Source organism: Solenopsis invicta, chromosome 8 (assembly GCF_016802725.1).
Source record: "Solenopsis invicta isolate M01_SB chromosome 8, UNIL_Sinv_3.0, whole genome shotgun sequence".
Classification (NCBI taxonomy): domain Eukaryota; kingdom Metazoa; phylum Arthropoda; class Insecta; order Hymenoptera; family Formicidae; genus Solenopsis; species Solenopsis invicta.
The window spans coordinates 5,932,247-5,954,414 of record NC_052671.1 but is presented as its reverse complement, the minus strand read 5'-3'; the positions used below and the strand labels follow the sequence as shown (position 1 = coordinate 5,954,414).

Here is a 22,168-nt window from a genome sequence, read left to right as displayed (position 1 = left end):
CACAGCCACCGGCCACGAGAAGTCATATGATGTACGCATGTTCGGGTAACACGCGGCGACAGATTGCTCGCGTTCCAATTATGTCATCGTATATAACGAATCGATTTATAATTGGCCGAATGTGACGACTACGGAGATATGTAGGCACGACGTACGTTGACGCATCGTTTCAGGTTTTTTTTTTTGCGTGAGATCTTAAACCTTTCTAGTTAATAACTTCGTTTAGTTGCACCCGGTGTAATTATCGCGAATTTATTACCACGCCATGCGAGAGTACGTATATAACTTACATAAGTGATAAAATCGTGTTACGGCTCTATCATGCAAACACTGCTGTATCTACCAACAGAGGTTCATTAGGCTCGTTTGCCGAATGGATTATGTAACGCGATGTATCTCGCGAAAAGGTAGATATTTAACGTCGCCCAACATTTCTCGGATCGTTATAATGAATAGATGAGAAGGTGGTATTATAAATCCCCATTTACATTTTGCACAATAACTTTGTTAATAATTAATATTTTAAATGGAAAATTTAACGTTTACATTTGCTGATATATTGTCCAATAAATTTTTAACTCAAAATTATAAAATATTATTTAGGATGTTACAAAAATGTGACGATACAACTTAATAGTTTGAAAATGAGTTCTATTCTGTAAAAATGTTGTTCGCGTTCTTTCTGTCGTTGAGCATCCCATTACTCCGATTTTATATTAATAAATGTCAACTAGGTGGTTGTACCTGCCGGCCGAATCCTCGCGACTCGATGGATCGAATAGCTGGGGCGAGGATGCGGCAGACGGGATAAGGAAAGTGCTAGGCCTTCCGTTTTTGAAACGCGCGCTGCCCCGCTTTTGTCTATCGCAATCTGTGTATAGAACATATCAGTAAAGAGAGCTTATTATCAATTCGAGTGCGTTATTTTATCTCGGCTTCTTTCAGCTTATCTTAATACGCGGAAGAGTTCTACGACCTCCGACATAGGCGAGACCGAATTTGTGAAGTAAACAAATGTTAAGAACATATTAATAACGGATTTTGCATTTTTAACATATATTGTAACTGTTATACTTATTTGTTCGTTTGTTAAAAATCTGTATTTGTTACGAAAATAATTTTACCGCTTGAAGTAATTTTTACATCTTGATCTTGTTATAAAGATGTTTATAACAAAAATGTGATTGTATTTTACAATCTAATCTTTAATCTAATTATTGATAACTTATCGATAAAAATTAAAATTTGGGAAGTTTGTCACAGGTATATATAGACTTTGCAATAATAACTGTGTTACTATTCGATAGAACTTTTATTAGTAATAATTCAAGATCACATATCAACTAAGCTACAAGAAAAATGCAAGGGCAAAATCGCTTTTTTGTTATTATATTTTTGATGGTGATACTCTCTATTCTTCATTCAAGTAAGTGATATAAATTTATGGCAACTTATTCAATCGTTAATAATTTTATTAATGACAATAGCAGAAATGTTGAAGAAATGGATTTATAACAATTTTTACTATTGTACTGTTATTTTGATACTATACAACCATATATCATATTTTAATCAAGGATAGAAAATAACAAGTTACAAGAAGTAACGTTGCAATAATGTTACAATCTTTCACGATAATAATGATAAAGCTAGGGTTAGATTAATTATTTTTGACACTTAATTTATTACGGTTATGTGTTACTCATCAAAAAATACTAACTTGTAACTAACTCGTTATTAACAAGTCAAAGTAGTGAGTTATTTTTGTGTTACTTTTGCTCGTTATTAATGCTCGTTATTAATCAATTAATGAATTACTTTTTTCAATGAGTATTGCATAATGATAACGAATTACTTGTTTGTGATTGAATGTGACTGTTCTCTAATCCTGGGTTTAATCCTCATCACCATTATATAAAATTGTAACGTTATTGCAAAGTCCGTATTAAAATTTTTAATAAAATTAAATATTTTAAATATAAATTTAGATATAATTGAATATATTAGATCTTAACAATTTTCAGGGAAGAAAACGTCAAAATGTCATCGAAGATGTTATTTTGATATTAAAATGACGATAAATAACGCCAATTTACTATTTGAATTTATATGTAATAAAATTAATCTAGAGAATGTGAACAATAATTAACAGTTGCTATAAATTGTTATGTAATAAATTAATATTAAGAACAATAAATTATAGAATTATCAAGTTTCTTACAATTATATAATCAAAATTTACTTTACTATGCAACTAATTAGTATAGCTTCGACATAAATAATCTCTTTTTTCCCCAATTTTGTTTTAACATGGCCATTAATATAAAAATATTTTAATTAGTTTGTCACTTTATATATTTTCTTAAGTCATCTATGTTTTTTTAAGGCATGGCCCGGAAATGTTATGGTACGACCGAGGGTGAATCATACGAGGAGATGGAGTGTCCACCGAATATGCCTTTGTGTGTCAAAATTTCTAGCGGTCAGTATTTAAAATAAAACAGACTTATATAACACATTTATGAATCCTACGTTTAAAATACTTTATACGAATAATGTTTTCAAAATGTTGCAACGTTTACTCAGCTTTCTTTTTTACAATGCTATCACAACGATAAAAAAATTCATTTGCATTTTTTCCAATTTCAAGTTTTTTTTTTTTTTTTTTTTTTTTTTTTTTGAATGGTTTATAGAAATTTGTGTATTTTTTAATTACTTCATGAAAGATGAACGTTCAAAGATGCGTAAGAATCTGACCTTTATCTCTTGCGAATTAAATAATACAACCTTTAACATTGTATTTATGTACATGTATATAAATTGTAAGTTAAAGGTAAAACATCTTTCAGATTATATTGGCGATAATATACGTGGATGCGCTGTTGAAAACTTCTGTGAAATTTCGAAGGACTGGGTCACAGAATGTTATGAATGCCAGACAGATCTGTGTAACAAATAATGCATCCACTAAGAATACGGTATCAACTATCACAATACTGACCTCAGGATTGATTACGCTGTTTTGTTCAATAATTCTTATAATTTTCTTCTAGTTATTTAATCTTGTAATTTGTAATATCACGGTCTTTTTAAAAAGCTCAACTCTAGAACACACCATATTGGTGGAACAATATTTTGCGTCTGTGACGTTTTCTCTGTAAGTGAGCAATTTTGGTTAATCATAGCGATCATTGGTTTTGACTTCAAACTTTCCTTCCCTACTCTATCTTGAACCTTCTTTTGCATTCACAGAACAAGCAATTGAAATGTTATAGGGGGTCTCTATTAGATCCTATAATGTTCTAAAGTTAATATTACTATTAATTAAAATGTTTATTTCTGTTTTTTTAATTAACAAGTTTTTTTAAATTGTATAACAATATTGTAATTTGTATTAATTATTGTATTGTATGTTACGCAAAAAGACATATTAAAAGAATTTCATTAATTTTCTTATTTGCAATGTAGTCTTTGCTTTTGTATATGCAATAAAGAAACATTAAATCTATATTTAGATTGATATTTGTAAAATACATATATCCATTCCATTAAAAATATATTATAAATATATAAATAAATTTTAACCCAATATTTACACACATACACATGCGCGCGCGCGTGTGTGTACGCGTGTGTATATAGGGCAGTGTTTGATATACATGTACTTGAAATACATATTTAAATACATTTTATATTTTGTATCAACATATATTTTTTAGGAGTATTTTATATTTTGTATTTACATACATTATTATTAGTATTTTGTATTTTGTATTTACATACTTTTTTGACAGTATTTTATATTTTGAATTTTATTTGTAAATATATTTAAATATGTAAAAAGTATTTTTACATATTTAATACGATCCAGTTGAGATCACTAGAGGTCCAAAAGACCTCCCGTTAACTTTAAGGGTTTCACAAATTATTCAAAATCGAATAATCTTCTATGAAACTATTTTTTATCTGAAAGTATACTATCTTGAGAATACAATCCTAAATTTTCGTTGAATATTTTATTTATTTGTTTATTAAAAATCTGTAATTGTTAAGAAAATAATTTTACTACTTGAAGCAATTTTTACATTTTAATCTTATTATAAAGTTCACAACAAAAATGCCATTGTATTTTACAATCTAATCTTTAATTATTGATAACATATCGATAAAAATTAAAATTTTTGAAGTTTATCACAGGTATATATAGACTTCGCAATAATAACTGCGTTACTTTTCGATTAAATTTTTATTAGTGATATAATTCAAGATCAAATATCAACTAAGCTATAAGAAAAATGCAAGAGCAAAATCGCTTTTCCGTTGTCATATTTTTAGTGGTGATACTCTCTATTCTTCATTCAAGTAAGTGATGTAAATTTTTGGCAATTTATTCGATCGTTAACAATTTTATTAATGGTACAGCAAAAATGTTGAAGAAAGTGATTTATAATAATTTTTGCTTCCGTACTGTCATTTTGATACTATACAACTATATATCATATTTTAAACAAACATGGGAAGTAATAAGTTACAATAAAATATGAGTTACATTATTATAATACTTTTTTATAATTTAGTAATAATGTTACAATGTTCCATGGTAATAATGATAAGGTTAGAGTTGGATTCGTTATTTTTGACACTCAATTTATTACGGTTATGTGTCACTCATTAAAAAATACTAACTTGTAATTTACTCGCTATTACCAAGTCAAAGTTACTTTGATGAGTTACTTTTGCGTTACTTTCGTTCGTTTCGAAATGAGTCAACTAATGAATTATTTTCCTCAATGAGTAATGTATAATGATAACAAGTTACTTATCTATGATTGAATGCGACTGTTCTCTAATTCTGGCGTTATCATCACCATTATGTAAAATTATAATTTTATTTCAAAATCGACATTAAAATTTTTAATAAAATTAAATATTTTAAATATAAATTTTAGATATAATTAAAAGTATTAGATTTTAAGAATTTTTTAGTTAGCAAATTGATGTTATTTATTTTAAAGTCAAAAGTCGTCAAAGACGTTATTTTGATGTTAAAATGTCGACAAATAACGCCAATTTGTTATTTGAGTTTATATGTAATAAAATTAATCTAGAGAATATGAACAATAATAAACTGTTGCTATGAATTGCTATGTAATGAATTAATATTGGAAACAATAAGCTATAAAATTATCAAGTTTGTAACAATTACATAATTAAAATTTGCTTTACTGTGCAACTAATTAGTATAGCTTTGACGTACATAATCTCTTTTCTCTCCTAATTTTATTTTAACATGACCATTAATATAAAAATATTTTAATTAATTTGTTGCTTTATATCTTTTCTTAAGTCATTTATGCATTTTTTAAAGGCAAGGCACTGAAGTGTTATGGTACGGCTGACGATGGATCAGGTGTGGAGATGGAGTGTCCGCCGGATTACCCTTTATGTATCACATTTTCAGCCGGTCAGTATCTAAAATAAAAGAGACTTATGACTTTTATAACACATTTATGGATCCTACGTTTAAAATACTTTATACGAATAATATTTTTTTAAATGTTGCAACATTTACTCAACTCTATTTTTTACAATATCATAACGCTGAAAAACTTCTCTTGCATTTTTTCCAACTTTAAGTTTTCTTCTATTTTCTTTTTGAATAGTTTATAGAAACTTGTGTATTTTTTAATTACTTCATGAAGCGTCCAAAGATGCGTAAGAATGTGGTCTTTATCTCTTGCGAATTAAACAATACAATCTTTAACATTGTATTTCTGTACATGTATATATGTATATAAATTGTAAGTTAAAAGTAAAACATCTTCTTTCAGATTTTGTTGGCAAGGATATACGTGGATGCGGCATTGAAAACTTCTGTGACATTAATAAGGACGTGGTCACAGAATGTTATGAATGCAAGACAGATCTGTGCAATACACTCTAAACTCTCTTAGAGTAAAAAATCACTCGAAGGATTGAACTAGCTCAATTGTCACTCTTTAGGAATAAATTTTCACTCTACACGAGTAAATTTTTACTTTTATTAGAGTGAAAAGTTACTCGAAAATTGCACTGGCTCAATTCTCACTGTCTTAAAGTGACTTTTCTCTCTAAGAAGTTGGGAGTGTAAATAATACATCCTATAAGAATACGATATCAACTATCACAATAGTAACCTCAGGATTTATTATTCTGTTTTGATCAGTTCAATAATTCTTATAATTTTCTTATAGTTATTTAATCTTGTAATTTGTAATATCACGGTCTTGTTAAGAGAAGCTTATCTCTAGAACACACCATATCGGTGGAACAAAATTTTGCTTCTGTAACGTTTAATCTGTCAATGAGCAATTTTGGTCAATCATAGCGGTTATTGGTTTTTACTTCAAACTTTTTTCTCCACTTCTATCCTGAATCTTTTTTCGCATTCCGCCTTCACACAATAAGCAATTGAAATTTTATAGGAAGTCTTATAATGTGTTCTAAAGTTAATATTATTATTAATTAAAACGTCTATTTCTATTTTTATAATTAACAATTTTTTAATTGTACAATATTGTAATCTGTATTAATTATTGTATTGTATGTTACGCAAAAAGACATATTAAAGAATTTTATTAATCTTGTTGCATGCAATGTGGTTTTTGCTTTTGTATATACAATAAATAAACATTGAACCCATATTTAGATTGATATTCATGAAATATATTTATTTCATCAAAAACATGTAATAAATATATAAATAAATTTTAACTAATATTAGCACACACACACACACATACACACACACACACACACACACACACACACACACACACACAGCTTTATCGCAAATATAAACGTTATGTAAAAATCTCCGTGGAAAATATTCCGATTTCTCATGTCGATAAAATACATTCATTTTGTTTATCAACTTAGAAGTATTTAGAGGTAGCTTCTGTATTAAAATGTATGCAAAGTAAATTAAATTTAACATGATCTTTTCATCAAATTTGCTTGATATTTTTTAATGTTTTTTTTATTAAAAAATTAAAACTTCTAATGTTTATATTGCGATAATTTTCTTAAACTTATATAATTATAAACTCATATAATTATAAGAAAAATTTATTTGAAATAATTATTTAAATAAATATAAATTTTATTAGTTATGTTATGCATATACAGAATTGATAATATCATGTTAGTATATTATTTTATGTACTAACATTTTCTATAAAATGTTAAGTATATGATAAGGTAATCAATTTTTGTATTTTCATGTATTATAATTGTTATATTTTATTTATTAGTTTGTTAAAAATCTATCTTTGTTAAGAAAATAATTTTACTATTTGAAGTAATTTTTACATCTTGATCTTGTTATAAAGGCATCCACAACAAAAATATGCTTGTATTTCACAATCTAATCTTTAATCTAATTATCGGTAACTTATCAATGATTAGAATTTTGAAAGTTTGTCACAGGTATATATAGACCCCGCAATAATAACTGCGTTATTTTTCGATTGATTTTTTATTAGTGAATATAGAATTCAAGATCAGATATCAACCAAGCTACAAGAAAAATGCAAGGACAAAATCGCTTTTCCGGTATCATATTTTTGGTGATCATACTTGCTATTCTTCATTCAAGTAAGTGATGTAACGTTTAGCAACTTATTTGAGCGTTAACAATTTTATAAATGACAATAACAAAAATGTTGAAGAAATTGATTTATAATAACTTTTGCTACCGTATTGTCATGTTGACACTATACAAACATATATCATATTTTAATCAAGGATAGGAAGTTACAAGAAGTAACGTTACTATTTACATTATTATAATATTTATAATTTGGTAATAATGTTACAATCTTTCATGGTAATAATGAGAAGGTTAGAGTTGGACTAGTTATTTTTGATACTCAATTTATTATTATTATGTGTTACTCATTAAAAATACTAACTTATAAATTACTTGTTATTAACAAGTTAAAGGAATGAGTTACTTTTGCATTACGCTTGCATGTTTTCTAATGAGTTAACTAATGAATTCTTTTTTTCAATGAGTAGTGTATAATGATAACGAGTTACTTGTCTGTGATTGAATGTAACTATTCTCTAATCCTGGCGTTACGTTCACCATTATATAAAATTTTAACGTTATTTCAAACTGCTATTAAAACTTATAATAAAAATAAATATTTTAAATATAAATTGTAGATACAGTTAAAAATATTACATTTTAACAATTTTCCAAGTGATAAACGTTAAAATGTCGTCAAAGATGTTATTTTGATATTAAAATGATGACAAACAACACCAGCTTTAGATGTATATTTAATAAAATTAGTCTAAAGAATATTAGTAATAATTAACAGCTGCTATAAATTGCTATGTAATGAATTAATATTGAAAATTATAAACTATAGAATTATTAAGTTTGCAACAATTACATAATCAAAATTTACTTCACTGTGTAATTAATTAATATAGCTCTGACGTGGATAATCTCTTTTCTTTCCAAATTTTATTTTAACGTGGCCATTAATATAAAAACATATATATTAGTTTGTTGCTTTATATCTTATATCTTTTTCTTAAGTCATTTGTTTTTCTTTTAAGGCAAGGCACTGATTTGTTATGGTACGCAAATGGATGGATCAACCGCGGAGATCGAGTGTCCGTCGCATTTCCCTTTATGTGTCAAATTTTCAAGCAGTCAGTATCTAAAAGAAAAGAGACTTATGACTTCTATAACACATTTGTGGATCCTACGTTTGAAATACTTTAAACGAATAATGTTTTTCGAAATATCGCAACATTTACTGAGCTCTATTTTTTACAACGCTAAAAAACATGTGCATTTTTTTCCAATTTCAAGTTTTCTTCTATTTTCATTTCAAACAGCTTATAGAAACTTTTGTATTTTTTAATTATTTCATGAAGCGTTTAAAAATGCGTAAAAATGTGGTCTTTATTTCTTACAAATTATACAATACAACCTTTAACATTGTATTTATATACAATAAGATGCATTAATGAGGTCCGTTTTCGGTGTAGCTAATAAGTCACAGCAATCTTAACCAATCAGACAAACTCACAAAGCCAATGGCAACACATGATTAGTTAAATTACTGGAGTTCCTACACCGAAAAAGGACGTCATTAATGCATCTTATTGTACATGTATATGTATATAAATTAAAAGTTAAAAGTAAAACATCTTCTTTCAGAATTTATTGGCGATAATATACGTGGATGCGGTTTTGAAAACTTCTGTCAAATTAATGAGGGCGTGGACACAGAATGTTATGAATGCAAGACAGATCTGTGTAATAAATAATGTATCCTCTAAGAATACGTTATCAACTGTCACATACTAACCACAGAATTGATTACGCTGATTGGTTCAATTCAATAATTTTTATAATTTTCTTATAGTTATTTAATCTTGTAATTTGTAATATCACGGTCTTCTTAAAAAGCTCAACTCTAAGACACACTATATCGGTGGAACAAAATCTTCTGTGACGTTTAATCTGTAAGTGAGCAATTTTGGTCAATCATAGCGATCATTGGTTTTTACTTCAAACTTTTCTTGCGTACCCTATCCTAAACCTTTTTTCGCATTCACACAGCGAGCAATTTCATAAGAGGTCTCTATTAGATCCTATAATGTGTTTTAAAGTTAATATTACTATTAATTAAAATGTTTATTTCTGTTTTTATAATTAACAAGTTTTTTTGATTGTACAATATTGTAATCTGTATTAATTATTGTATTGTATGTTACGCAAAAAGACATATTTAAGGAATTTCATTAATCTCGTTATTCGCAATGTGGTCTTTGCTTTTTTATATACAATAAATAAATATTAAACTCATTATTTAGATTGGTATTCATATAATGTATCTATTTCATCAAAAATATATAATAAATATATAAATTTTTACTAATATTTTAACTAATATTTACACACACACAAACACATGCACGCATGCGCGCGCGTGTGTATTTGTGTGAGTACAAGGTTGGGCAGGGTTTGATATACGTGTATTTGAAATACATCTTTAAATACATTTTGTATTTTATATTTACATATATTTTTTAGGAGTATTTTATGTCAAGAGGCGCTGTTGAGCCTCGCGCCAAGTGTACGTGAAGCGAAAGTGACCGATCCTCTTTTACGCAATTCAGCGTTTTTGTATTTACATATATCTTTTTGAGTAGTTTGTATTCAAATACTTTTCTAATATTTTATATTTTGAATTTTATTTGTAAATACATTTAAATATTAAAAAAATATTTTTACATATTTAATCCGTCATTTAATCACTAAGGATCCAGAAGATCCCACGCTAACTTTAAGGGTACACAGATCATTCAAAATCGAACAACCTTCTATGAAACTAATTTTTATCTGAAAGTATTCTATCTTGAGAATACACCCCTTAATTTTTATTGAATTATCTCAAAAATTAAAAATTTTATGAATATTTTTGTGAAAAAAATCAAATTTTGCAGTTTTGGTCAATTCAATAAATCTTATAATTTATTTTATAGTTATTTAATCTTGCAGTTTGAAATATTAAAGTCTTCTTAAAAAGCTTAAGGAGGAAATGTCAGGTAAAAATTGGGTTTTTTCTGTTTGCATATACAATATGTATATGTACCAAAAGATTTCAAGAATTCAAATTTCAAGTCCTTATATTGGAGATCGACATATTAACGATCCTACAACAAGTAATTTGTGCGCGTTCAGTAAATACTCACGCGCGTTTCAAACTTTAAACACGTTTTTCTCGAAACTACGTTTTTAAAACAGTGAACAATATAATTCAAAAAATATTCGATTAATATAGCTGAAACGGTGCATATTTATTTTTTCATTAAATTTACCACCGGATCTACCTATAAAACTTGTAAGAATAACTATCTAAACTATTTTTTTACATGATAAAAATGAAAATTTTATTCAAAAATTCGATTTTTTTCAAAACTGCGTAGAATTTTTACTTTAGTACTTTTTACTATCAGATTTATGCTCTTCCGGTGTGCAATTTTATCAAAAAGACAGATTTGTTCGACTTTTTATTTCAGAATGAGATAAATAAATACTGCATTGTACGCTATTTGACTCTCTCGAAAACCAGAACTTGAAGAGCAAGCGTTATTACGCCGCCATATTTTAATTAATTTGATTTAAAAAAATTTTTCGTTCATCTACGAATTATAAGAAATATGTGAGAAAAGTTGTGGATAGTTCATTAAAAGTCTTGTGCCGCAAAAAAAATTATGTAAATCAGCTTTTTCTCGGCCGATTACATGATCTTCCCCCCTTAACTGTAGAACATATAATATTGGTGGAACAAAATTTTACTTCTGTAACGTTTAATCTCTAAGCAATTTTGGTCAATTATAGCAAACAGGGGTTTTGACTTCAAACTTTCCTCCCCTCTCCTATCCTGAATCTTTTTTCTCATTCCTATTCACACAGCAAGCAATCCAAATTTCATAGGAAATCTCTATTAGATCGCATAATGTGTTTTAGAGTAAATATTACTATTAAAATGTTTATTTTTGTTTTTATAATTAACAAACTTTTTAATTCTACAATATTATAATCTGTATTAATTATTGTATTATATGTTACGCAAAAGTACATGTTAAAAGAATCTCATTAATTTTGTTACTTGCAATGTGGTCTTTGCTTTTGTATATGCAATAAATGAACATTAAACACATATTTAGATTGATATTAATAAAATATATCCATTTCATCAAAAATATATAATAAATATATTAATAAATTTTAATTAATATTTACATACACATCATATGTGTGTGTGTGTGTGTGTGTGTGTGTGTGTGTGTGTGTGTGTGTGTGTGTGTGTGTGTGTGTGTGTGTGTGTGTGTGTGTGTGTGTGTGTGTGCGTGTGCGTGCGTGTATGTGTGTGTCTGTGTATAGGGCTGGCAGTGTTTGATATACCTTCACGTATTTGAAATACATATTCAAATTTATTTTGTATTTTGTATTTACATATATTTTTTAACAGTATTCTATATTTTGTATTTTAATATTTTTTTGACAGTATTTTATATTTTAAATTTTATTTGTAAATACATTTAAATTATGTAAAAAATTTTTTTGCGTAAGTTAAAATCGCATTGATGTTGACTCAACTTAGCATTAATGTATGAGTATATCTCAGATGCAATTAATGTGAAACAACAGCTGATATCATTTTTCAGTGATAACGACAAGAGTGAGTTTAAATAATTATGTAGATGTAAAAAAGGCATTTAAGCACGATAACATATCTTCGTGTTTGTTTAATACAGTGGAAAAATTATTATATTTTTATTTGCCATCAAATTCTACTCAATAGGAGTTATTTTTAATCATTGTTTAATGAATTTTAAACTCAAAATTATAAAATATTAATTAGCATGTTAAAAAAATGTGACGATACAACTTAATAGTTTGAAAATGAGTTTTTTTTGTAAAAATGTTAAGAATGTAATAAGCTAATAAATATTGTATTTTTAACATTTTTTAACATGTATTGTAACTATTATATTTTATTTATTTGTCTGTTAAAAAACTGTATTTTTTAAGAAAATAATTTTACTGCTTGAAGTAATTTTTACACCTTGATCTTGTTATAAAGTTCATAACAAAAATGCGATTGTATTTTACAATCTAATCTTTAATTTAATTATTGATAACTTATCAATAAAATTTAAAATTTTGGAAGTTTATCACAGGTATATATAGACTTTGCAATAATAACTGCATTACTTTTCGATCAAATTTTTATTAGTGAGAATTCAAAATCAAATATCAAGTAAGCTGCAAAAAAATGCAAGGGCAAAATCGCTTTTCCGTTGTTATATTTTTAGTGGTGGTACTCGCTATTCTTCATTCAAGTAAGTGATGTAAATTTTTGGCAATTTATTCGATCGTTAACAATTTTATTAATGACAAAAGCAAAAATAATGAAAAAATTGATTTATAATAATTTTTGCTACCGTATTGTCATGTTGACACTATACAAACGTATATCATATTTTAATCAAGTATGGAAAGTTACAAGTTACAGGAAGTAACGTTACTAAGATACCCGAACCAAATAAGGCCCACCTAACTTATTTTATTTTTTATAACTTTCATTTACAAAAATATTGAAATGAACTAAATGAGAATAAAATGTTTATTTCAACCACTTGCCAAAATAAAATTATCATTTATATAAAACATTTCTAAATAAACAAAAAAGAAATTGTTTTAAACTCTGAGATAGGGCCTTATTAAATTCTTGTGTTTTTAATAAGACCCGAATTAAAAATAAATTGAAAATAACAAAGAAATTAAACATATTTTTCAACTCACTGTTAAAATGATTATTAATCACAAATACAAAATACTTGAGATTTAAGACTTTATTTTACTGTAAAACATTACAATAATTTTTAAATTTGTCTATAATTAATATTTTAACTTTAAGAAATTCTGGCTATAATATTTTAGTGAAATTTTAGTTTATGGAAAGTTAGCATCATTGAAAATCATTGTTGCAAGCCACATACATAATAAACAAATGGCAATGGCTATAACAATAAATGTATAAGTGAGCCTTATTTAATAATACAATTATCAAGTTTGTAATAATTACATAATCAAAATTTATTTTACTGTGCAACAAATTAGTATAGCTTTGACGTACATAATCTTTTTTCTTTCCCAATTTTATTTTAACATGGCCATTAATATAAAAGTATTTTAATTTGTTTGTTGTTTTATATCTTTTTCGTAAGTCATTTATGTTTTTTCTTAAGGTAAGGCACTGAATTGTTATGGTACGACTGACGATGGTGGATACCAAGAGATGCAGTGTCCGCCGAATTTCCCTGAATGTGTCAAATTTTCTAGCGGTCAGTATCCAAAATAAAAAAGACTTATAACTTTTATAACACATTTGTGGATCCTACGTTTAAAACACTTTATATGAATAATGTTTTTTAAAATGTTGCAAAGTTTACTCAGCTCTATTTTTTACAATATCACAACACTAAAAAACTTTATTTGCAGTTTTTTCAATTTCAAGTTTTCTTCTGTTTTCTTTTCAAATAGCTTATCGAAACTTGTGTATTTTTTAATGATTTTATGAAGCGTTCAAAGATACGTAAGAATGTGGTCTTTATTTCTTACGAATTAACAATACAATTTTTAACATTGTATTTATGTACATGTATATGTATACAAATTGAAAGTTAAAAGTAAAACATCTTCTTTCAGAATATGTTGGCGATAATATACATGCATGCGCTATTGACAACTTCTGTGAAGTAGCGAAGGACGAGTTGCAGTTAACAGAATGCTATGAATGCAAGACAGACCTGTGCAATGCATAAGAATACGATATCAACTATCACAATACTAACCTCAGGATTGGTTGTGCTGTTTTGGTCAATTCAATAATTCTTATAATTTTCTTATAGTTATTTAATCTTGTAATTTGTAATATCATGGCCTTCTTAAAAAGCTCAACTAGAACACACCATATCGGTGGAACAAAATTTTGCTTTTGTGACGTTATTCTCTAAATAAACAATTTTGTTCAATCGTAATGATCTATGGTTTTGACTTCAAACTTTCCTCCCCTCCCCTATTCTGAACCTTATTCTCATTGCGTTTTCACACAGCAAACGATTTGAATTTCATACGAAGTCTCTATTAGATCCGATAATGTCTTCTAGAATTTATATTAGGGGAATGTGGTTTAAATTGGATCGTGTTACAAATCGGATCTTTTTAATTTAAATGAATAGGTTAAACAGATTTGCATGCTTTATTTGCGCCTTATAGAGAGCAAAACTGCAGCTAGGTCCGATTTACCTCACTCGAAGCTTTCTATCTCGCCAAACACTTCCCTGCTTACTTCAAAATCCAAGCAAAATATCGATTTACCCTACTCTCCCCTACTATTAAAATGTTCTGTTTTTATAATTATTTCTGTTTTTATAATTAACAAGTTTTTTAATTTTATAATATTGTAATCTGTACTAATTATTGTATTATATGTTAGGCAAAAAAACATATTAAAGGAATTTCATTAATCTTGTTACTTGCAATGTGGTCTTTGCTTTTGTATATACAATAAATAAACATTGAACCCATATTTAGATTGATATTTATAAAATATCCATTTTATTAAAAATTTATAATAAATATATAAATAAATTTTAACTTAATATTTACACACACACGCACAAGGGCACACAGCTTTATCGCAAATATAAAATTATCTAAAAATCTCCGTGGAAAATATTCCGATTTCTCATGTCGATAAAATACATTCATTTTGTTTATCAGCTTAGAAGTATTTGGAGATATTTCCGTGTTAAAATGTATGCATAGTAAATTTAATCTAACGTGATTTTTTAATCAAAGTCGTTTAAATTTTATATTTTTTTTTAATTAAAAAATTTCTAATGTTTGATTCAATAATTTTCTTAAAATTATATAAATTATATAATTATAAGAAAGGTTTATTCAAAATAATTAATATAAATTTTATTAGTTACGTTATGTTATACAGAATTGTCAATATCATACTTAGTATATTATTTTATGTACTAACATTTTCTACAAAATGTTACGTATATAATAAGGTAATGGATTTTTGTATTTTCATGTATTATAATTGTTATATTTTATTTATTAGTCTGTTAAAAATCTATCTTTGTTAAGAAAATAATTTTACTATTTGAAGTAATTTTTACATTTACATCTTGTTATAAAAGCGTTTACAACAAACATGTGATTGTATTTTACATCTAATCTATAATCTAATTATTGATAACTTATCGATAATTAGAATGTTGGAAGTTTATCACAGGTATATATAAACCCCACAATAATAACTGCGTTAGTCCTCGATCGAATTTTTTTAGTGGTAAAACAAGATCAGATATCAACTAAGCTAAAAGAAAAATGCAAAGGCAAAATCACTTTTCCATTATCATATTTTTGGTGATGGCACTCTCCATTCTTCATTCAAGTAAGTGATGTAAATTTTTGTCAACTTATTCGATTGTTAACAATTTTATTAATGATAATAACAAAAATATTAATAAAATTAAGTTTTAATCATTTTTGTTACCGTACTGTCATTTTGATACTATACAACTATATATCACATTTTAATCAAGGATGGAAAGTAACGAGTTAAAAGAAGTAACGTTACTAATTACATTAATATAATATATTTTTTTTTAACTTGGTAATAATGTTACAATCTTCTATGGTAATAATGATAAGGCTAGGACTAGTTATTTTTGACACTTTATTTATTATGGTTATGTGTTACTCATTAAAAATACTAACTTATAAATTACTTGTTATTAACAAGTCAAAGTAATGAGTTACTTTTGCGTTACTGTTGCTCGTTACGTAATAAGTCAACTTTTTTCAAGGAATAATATATAATGATAACGAGTTACTTGTCTGTGATTGAAAGTGACTGTTCTCTAATTCTAGCGTTATTGTCACTATTACATAAAATTATACCGTTATTTCAAAATCGTTATTAAAATTTTTAATAAAATACTAAATATAAATTTTAGACTTAATTGAAAATATTTTATCTTAACAATTTTCCAGGGAGTAAACATCAAAATGTCAAAAACGTTATTTCGATGTTAGAATGACGACGCCAGTTTGGTATTTGGATTTATACGTAACAAAATTAATCTAGAGAATATGAACAATAATTAACAGTTGCTATGAATTGCTTTGTAATGAATTAATATTAAAAACAATAAACTATAGAATTATCAAGTTTGTAACAATTACATAATAAATATTTACTTCATTGTGCAACTAATTAGTATAGATTCGACGTCCATATTTCTTTTATTTCCCAATTTCATTTTAACATGGCCATTACTATAAAAATATTTTAATTAGTTTATTGTTTTACATCTTTTTTTAAGGCATTTATATCTTTTTTAAGGCAAGGCACTGAAATGTTATGCTTCGAGCTTCGATGAATTAACCATGGAGAAGATCGAGGATCGAGAGATGGAGAGGATGGAGTGTCCACCGACTAAGCCTTTATGTGTCAAATTTTCAAGCAGTCAGTATCTAAAGTAAAAGAAACTTATAACTTTTATAACATATTTGTGAATCCTACGTTTAAAGTACTTTATACGAATAATGTTTTTCAAAATGTTGCAACATTTACTCAGCTATAGTTTTTACAATATGCTATCGCAACGCTAAAAAAACTTTATTTGCATTTTTTCAATTTCCAGTTTTCTTCTACTTTCTTGTCGAATAGCTTATAGAGACTTGTATACTTTTAATTATTTCATGAAGCATTCCAAGATGCTTAAAAATATGGTATTTGTTTCTTGCAAATTAAACAATACAATCCTTAACACTATTTATGTACATGTATATATGTATATGTAAGTTAATAAATTGTTTATAAATTGTAAGTTATAAGTAAAATATTTTTTTTCAGAAGTGTATGTTGATATACGTGGATGCGCTATTGAAAACTTCTGTGAAGCTGCGAAGGACGAGTTGCAGTTAACAGAATGCTATGAATGCAAGACAGACCTGTGCAATGCATAAGAATACGATATCAACTATCACAATACTAACCTCAGGATTAGTTGTGCTGTTTTGGTCAATTCAATAATTCTTATAATTTTCTTATAGTTATTTAATCTTGTAATTTGTAATATCACGGCCTTCTTAAAAAGCTCAACTCTAGAACACACCATATCGATGGAACAAAATTCTGCTTTTGTAACGTTTAATCTTTAAGTGAGCAATTTTGGTCAATCATAGCGATCGATGATTTTGACTTCAAACTTTCCTTCCCTCCCCTGAACCTTTTTTCTCATTATGCCTTCACACAGTAAGCAATCGAAATTTTACATAGGGGATCTCTATTAAATCCTATAATGTTCTCTACAGTTAATATTACTATTAAAATGTTCATTTCTGTTTGTATAATTAACAAGATTTTTATTCTACAATATTGTAATCTGTATTAATTATTGTATTGTATGTTACGCAAAAAGACATATTAAAAGAATTTTATTAATTTTCTTATTTGCAATGTGGTCTTTGCTTTTGTATATACAGTAAATAAACATTAAACCCATCCTATTTAGATGGATATTCATAAAATATATATCCATTTTATCAAAAATATCAAATGTATAAATAAAATTTAACCAATACTTACACACGTACATGTTCACCCGCGCGCGTGCGTGCGCGTGCGTGCGCGTACGTGCGCGTGAGTGTATGTGTGTGTACAGGGCTGCGCAGTGTTTTATATACATGTTTTTAAAATACATATTTAAATACATTTTGTATTTACATATATTTTTTAAGAGTATTTTGTATTTAAATGCTTTTTTGACAGTATTTTATAGTTTAAATTTTATTTGTAAATACATTTAAATTATGTAAAAAAATTTTTTTATGAAAGTTAATACCGCATTATTTTTTACTCAACTTAGCATTATATATGAATATATCTCTGCTACAATTGATGTGAAACAACAGCTGATATCATTTTTCAGTGATAACGACAAGAGCGAGTTTAAATAATTATTTAAATGTAAAAAAGACATTTAAGCACGATAACATATCTTTGTGTTTGTTTAGTACAGTGCAGAGATTATTATATCTTTATTTGCCATCAAATTCTACTCAATTTGAATCATTCTTATAGGCCGTTGTTCTTACTTAATATGTCGTCAATTTTAACTGAAACAATAAAGTTGAACAGGTTAACTATAGAAATGTTAAATTTGATTCCATTTAATTCATTAGATGCATACCGAATGCATAATAGTAAATGCATAAATAATAATATATAGTTCACAAATGTAGTAACGTGTGTGTAAATACAAATTAAATTGGCTTTTAAAAATATGTAATTTGTATATAATTTGTAACTTAAAAATTGCGTCTATTCAATTCAACTAAAATTAAATTCAAACTTCCAACACATTCGATTAAACTTATCATTATGTAACAGTACGCGAAAGTTGCATCCAATTTGCATTATACGTTCCTATTATAAGTTATTGCAATCGTTTTTGTCCGCAGAAAATAGAGAATAAATAGAGAGCAAAAACAGGTGAGAGTTTTGAAACAAGCAGAAACATAGATTTATCCCACTTTCTAAAGCGAAAAGGAAACATGTGACAAGGTAGAAGTCAACGACCGGGCAGATATAATTCAAATTTGGTATCTCGGTGTCGCCGGCAGAGGCAACGTCGTGCATTACAATATCGCGCATAATGCCGACGAAAAAATGCTCAACATGCGCAACGGGGGTTCCTAGTAGCGTCGTAATATAAATCATCTAGAACGGTGGCGACGGCGCGTGGTGTTAGCTAGATAAACCGCGCGCGAATGGATTCATCGTCCATTGACACGAGAATGATCGCCTCGCTCGAGGCGCGCGGTGTGCGAACGCGCCATAAGGGCGCAGATTGCATCTACTCAGAAAAAGGAGAGTGGGTGTCCATCCGTTTTACGGGTAACTACCCGCAATATCGTGCTGACGATTCACATTGGCGAGTCCAAGGCAGAAAGTTTCCTTTTATCGCCGAGAACGCGGCTCGTCGCTTCCGCTTTGAAGCTACCCTCGCATCTTTCTTCCTAGAGTGCGATTTTGATTTTACCAGTCTCGACGACGACGGGAATCTTACGTGTGCATCGTGGCACACGAGTGTGCGTGCTTTACGACGAGCTTACAGTCGTGCAACTGAAAGAAGATTAGCCGAGAAGGCGCGCAACACGGCCTCGAGGTGTTCGATGAAGGTGACGGAAGGAAACGAAAGTCAGGGGGCGGATTGGCACACGGGTGTGGGTGTGGAAGTCGAACGATAACATTCAGGAGCGCGCCGAGATAACGTAATGTCGGTAATGGCTCGTAGGATCGGGGCTAACAACCCGTAAGAAACGACCCCTTCGATCCGAAACAGCCCTCCTGCCCGCCGCTCGCAAATGGCCAGACGGAGACGCGATTTGGCTCGTCGTTTCAATTGATTCGAGACGCGTTGGCCACCATAAATAATGTCTATCGTCGGGGGGGTTAACGATTGTACGTGTGAGGTTATCGGCGTCGTTGCTTCACGGAGTACCTGGAGATCACGCGATTATGACTGACAATCGAAAAAAAAAGTTTCCAAATCGAGGCGCAATTGTACTGAGAGTATTGTGACGAGTGAGTATCATCAGACATTGCAAAAGGAAATTGATGAATGTGTTTGCCAATATCAATTGCGGCAGCATCATTATCGAAAGTCCACGATTCTTTAATACGGATGCGTAATTTATATCTTCCATTTGATCGCTGTTTCGCAAATGCGAATAAATTAACGACTGTGGATCCCGGAATCAAGCTTTTTCTCAGAATTGTCAAAATTTGTTGTAATTATTCCCGTTATTACAGGTAAAATGATGTCGTTTCTGGCATTTGCGAAATTGCGGCGATAATGATCAAAATATTCTTGGTAATGCTCACACAAAATTTATTGAAATATATGAACGCTCCAAATTGATTAGCGCGTCGCGATAATTATATGTGGCATTTCCGTGTTTCAGAAATGAAATGTATTAATAATGGGACGCGCGGCAATCCCTCCCGACGATCAATAAACCGGCGCACGGTCGCTTTTTCGTGTAGGTATGTCAAATGCCATGTAATGCTTATAATCATCATGTTTTGACGAAAATGGATGTCGTTGCGGCATGTGTACGACGAGCGACCTGCTGCGAAACCCGCGGAATATCGATTTTTAAGGCGGCAGTTAGTCGACCAGTCATTAGGCGAATTATCCCTCAAATGGAGTCCTCTATCTATCAATCCGTCTCCCTCGGTACATTAAAACTCATTGTTAAAAAAAAATAATTTGCGCGACGCAAATTTATAACACTCGCTCAATCTCGGATAGACCTTAATATACAAACGGTTCAACGTAATAAATAGGACGTCATTTCGCTTCATTTTTCTCTCCTGTATAGATGTATTGTACATTTCTTCCTTCGTCTTCCATGTAACCATATTTGCGTTGTAAAAAGAGATCTCTATTATAACCAAGGAGCTCGATTGAATGAAAAGAAAGCCGGACCGTTAGCAAAACGAAGGATTAAAATGGAGCTGATAGAGACCTGAGGATAACGTATTAAAATCTGCAGCGCTCATAGTCGGAGAAGATGGATCAAAGAGATCGCGAGCTTATCGATTGAACGGAAAGGAAGAAAAAAAAAAATTTAATAACTGCAAGTCTGGTGACGCGCTCGTGGAAGAAAGATAGATTAATTCTATCTCGAAAAGAGTTTCGTTGTAGATTAAACCTTACGAGCTAAGGTTTAATATCTCAAGTGTAATAATTTCCAAAAAGGAGCAAAAGACGAGATACTTATCGCGCATATTTAATATGTTAGAGATGTTTTCTTGTTAAAATATTTAGAATAACACTGTTGATTTTATTGTGATTAGTCACGGTGTGCTATTTTTTAAATACAAGTAAAATTTATAATTTTGTATTCACAGCAAAGTTTTAACATTAAATTTTAATGTGATTCAAAAACACTAAAAATTATATTATAATGTTATGTAAATTTTAAAAACTATAATGTTATTTAAATTACGAACAATCTGTGGAACACGTGTGCATACAAGAATCAAAAATTCAGAAAACAATTATATAAATATAAATTAACAATTACGCTTTAATAATGTATTAATACATATTATAATACATATTTTAGATAATATAAATATATGTATAATACATGTTATAATAACGTGTTATTAATAGTGCATTACAAATTTATTAATGTAATTATGTTTTTAATTTTTAATTCTCTTGTATATATATCCTACGGATTGTTTGCTGCGCTTTATTAGGAAATCTTTAATTAAAGTGTGTTTAAATTAAAAACACTTTATCACGATATTACAAAATGTTACTGAACATATATTACTGTATTGCAATATTCCTAAAAGCAGACAAAAGCGCAGCATTTCGCTACGTTTTTGCAATCTTTCTGTACTATATGGGAACCATTTCTCTTTCTTTGTTATTAATTAATTTTAATAAATAATTAGATATCTAAACTGAAAATTAATTT

The 22,168-nt window shown here is 28.4% G+C and overlaps 3 protein-coding genes and 2 long non-coding RNA genes across 7 annotated transcripts in view; 4 read left to right on the top strand and 1 right to left on the bottom strand.

Annotated features, from left to right (window-relative positions):
- The window catches only part of LOC120358431, a 163,571-nt gene extending 160,057 nt beyond the window's left edge, over positions 1 to 3,514 (top strand). Inside the window, exons 3-4 of the mRNA XM_039452720.1 lie at positions 2,387 to 2,482; positions 2,850 to 3,514. Of these exons, the coding sequence (XP_039308654.1) occupies positions 2,387 to 2,482; positions 2,850 to 2,959 (206 nt within the window). The 3' untranslated portion in view covers positions 2,960 to 3,514. The remainder of the gene's footprint in view (positions 1 to 2,386; positions 2,483 to 2,849) is intronic.
- The window catches only part of LOC105196796 (bifunctional heparan sulfate N-deacetylase/N-sulfotransferase), a 317,002-nt gene that overhangs the window by 276,367 nt on the left and 18,467 nt on the right, over positions 1 to 22,168 (bottom strand). The window lies entirely within an intron of this gene.
- On the top strand, positions 4,218 to 8,718 carry LOC105196785. 2 transcript variants are annotated; one of them, XR_005575393.1, is made up of 4 exons: positions 4,218 to 4,362; positions 5,369 to 5,464; positions 5,832 to 7,635; positions 8,611 to 8,718. It is a non-coding gene; the product is annotated as an uncharacterized LOC105196785 (long non-coding RNA). The 2 variants fall into 2 exon arrangements; XR_005575392.1 differs by lacking the exon at positions 8,611 to 8,718 and having other exon boundaries at positions 4,222 to 4,362; positions 5,832 to 6,629.
- Positions 12,784 to 14,619, top strand: LOC105196755. Its single transcript, XR_850776.3, has 3 exons — positions 12,784 to 12,918; positions 13,828 to 13,923; positions 14,288 to 14,619. It is a non-coding gene; the product is annotated as an uncharacterized LOC105196755 (long non-coding RNA).
- On the top strand, positions 15,800 to 18,080 carry LOC105196746. 2 transcript variants are annotated; one of them, XM_039452721.1, is made up of 3 exons: positions 15,800 to 16,052; positions 17,007 to 17,142; positions 17,520 to 18,080. In XM_039452721.1, the coding sequence occupies exons 1-3, from the start codon at positions 15,986 to 15,988 to the stop codon at positions 17,530 to 17,532; spliced, it is 216 nt and encodes a 71-aa protein (XP_039308655.1). In that variant the 5' UTR covers positions 15,800 to 15,985; the 3' UTR covers positions 17,533 to 18,080. The 2 variants fall into 2 exon arrangements, with proteins under 2 accessions (XP_039308655.1, XP_011161137.1); XM_011162835.3 differs by having other exon boundaries at positions 15,807 to 16,052; positions 17,007 to 17,129; positions 17,520 to 18,074.

Coding starts and splice junctions, on each gene's coding strand:
- LOC105196746 (XM_011162835.3), top strand. CDS start 15,986: ATGCAAAGGCAAAATCACTTTTCCATTATCATATTTTTGGTGATGGCA. Junction 16,053..17,006: donor ACTCTCCATTCTTCATTCAA/GTAAGTGATGTA, acceptor ATCTTTTTTAAG/GCAAGGCACTGAAATGTTAT. Junction 17,130..17,519: donor ATGTGTCAAATTTTCAAGCA/GTCAGTATCTAA, acceptor ATTTTTTTTCAG/AAGTGTATGTTGATATACGT.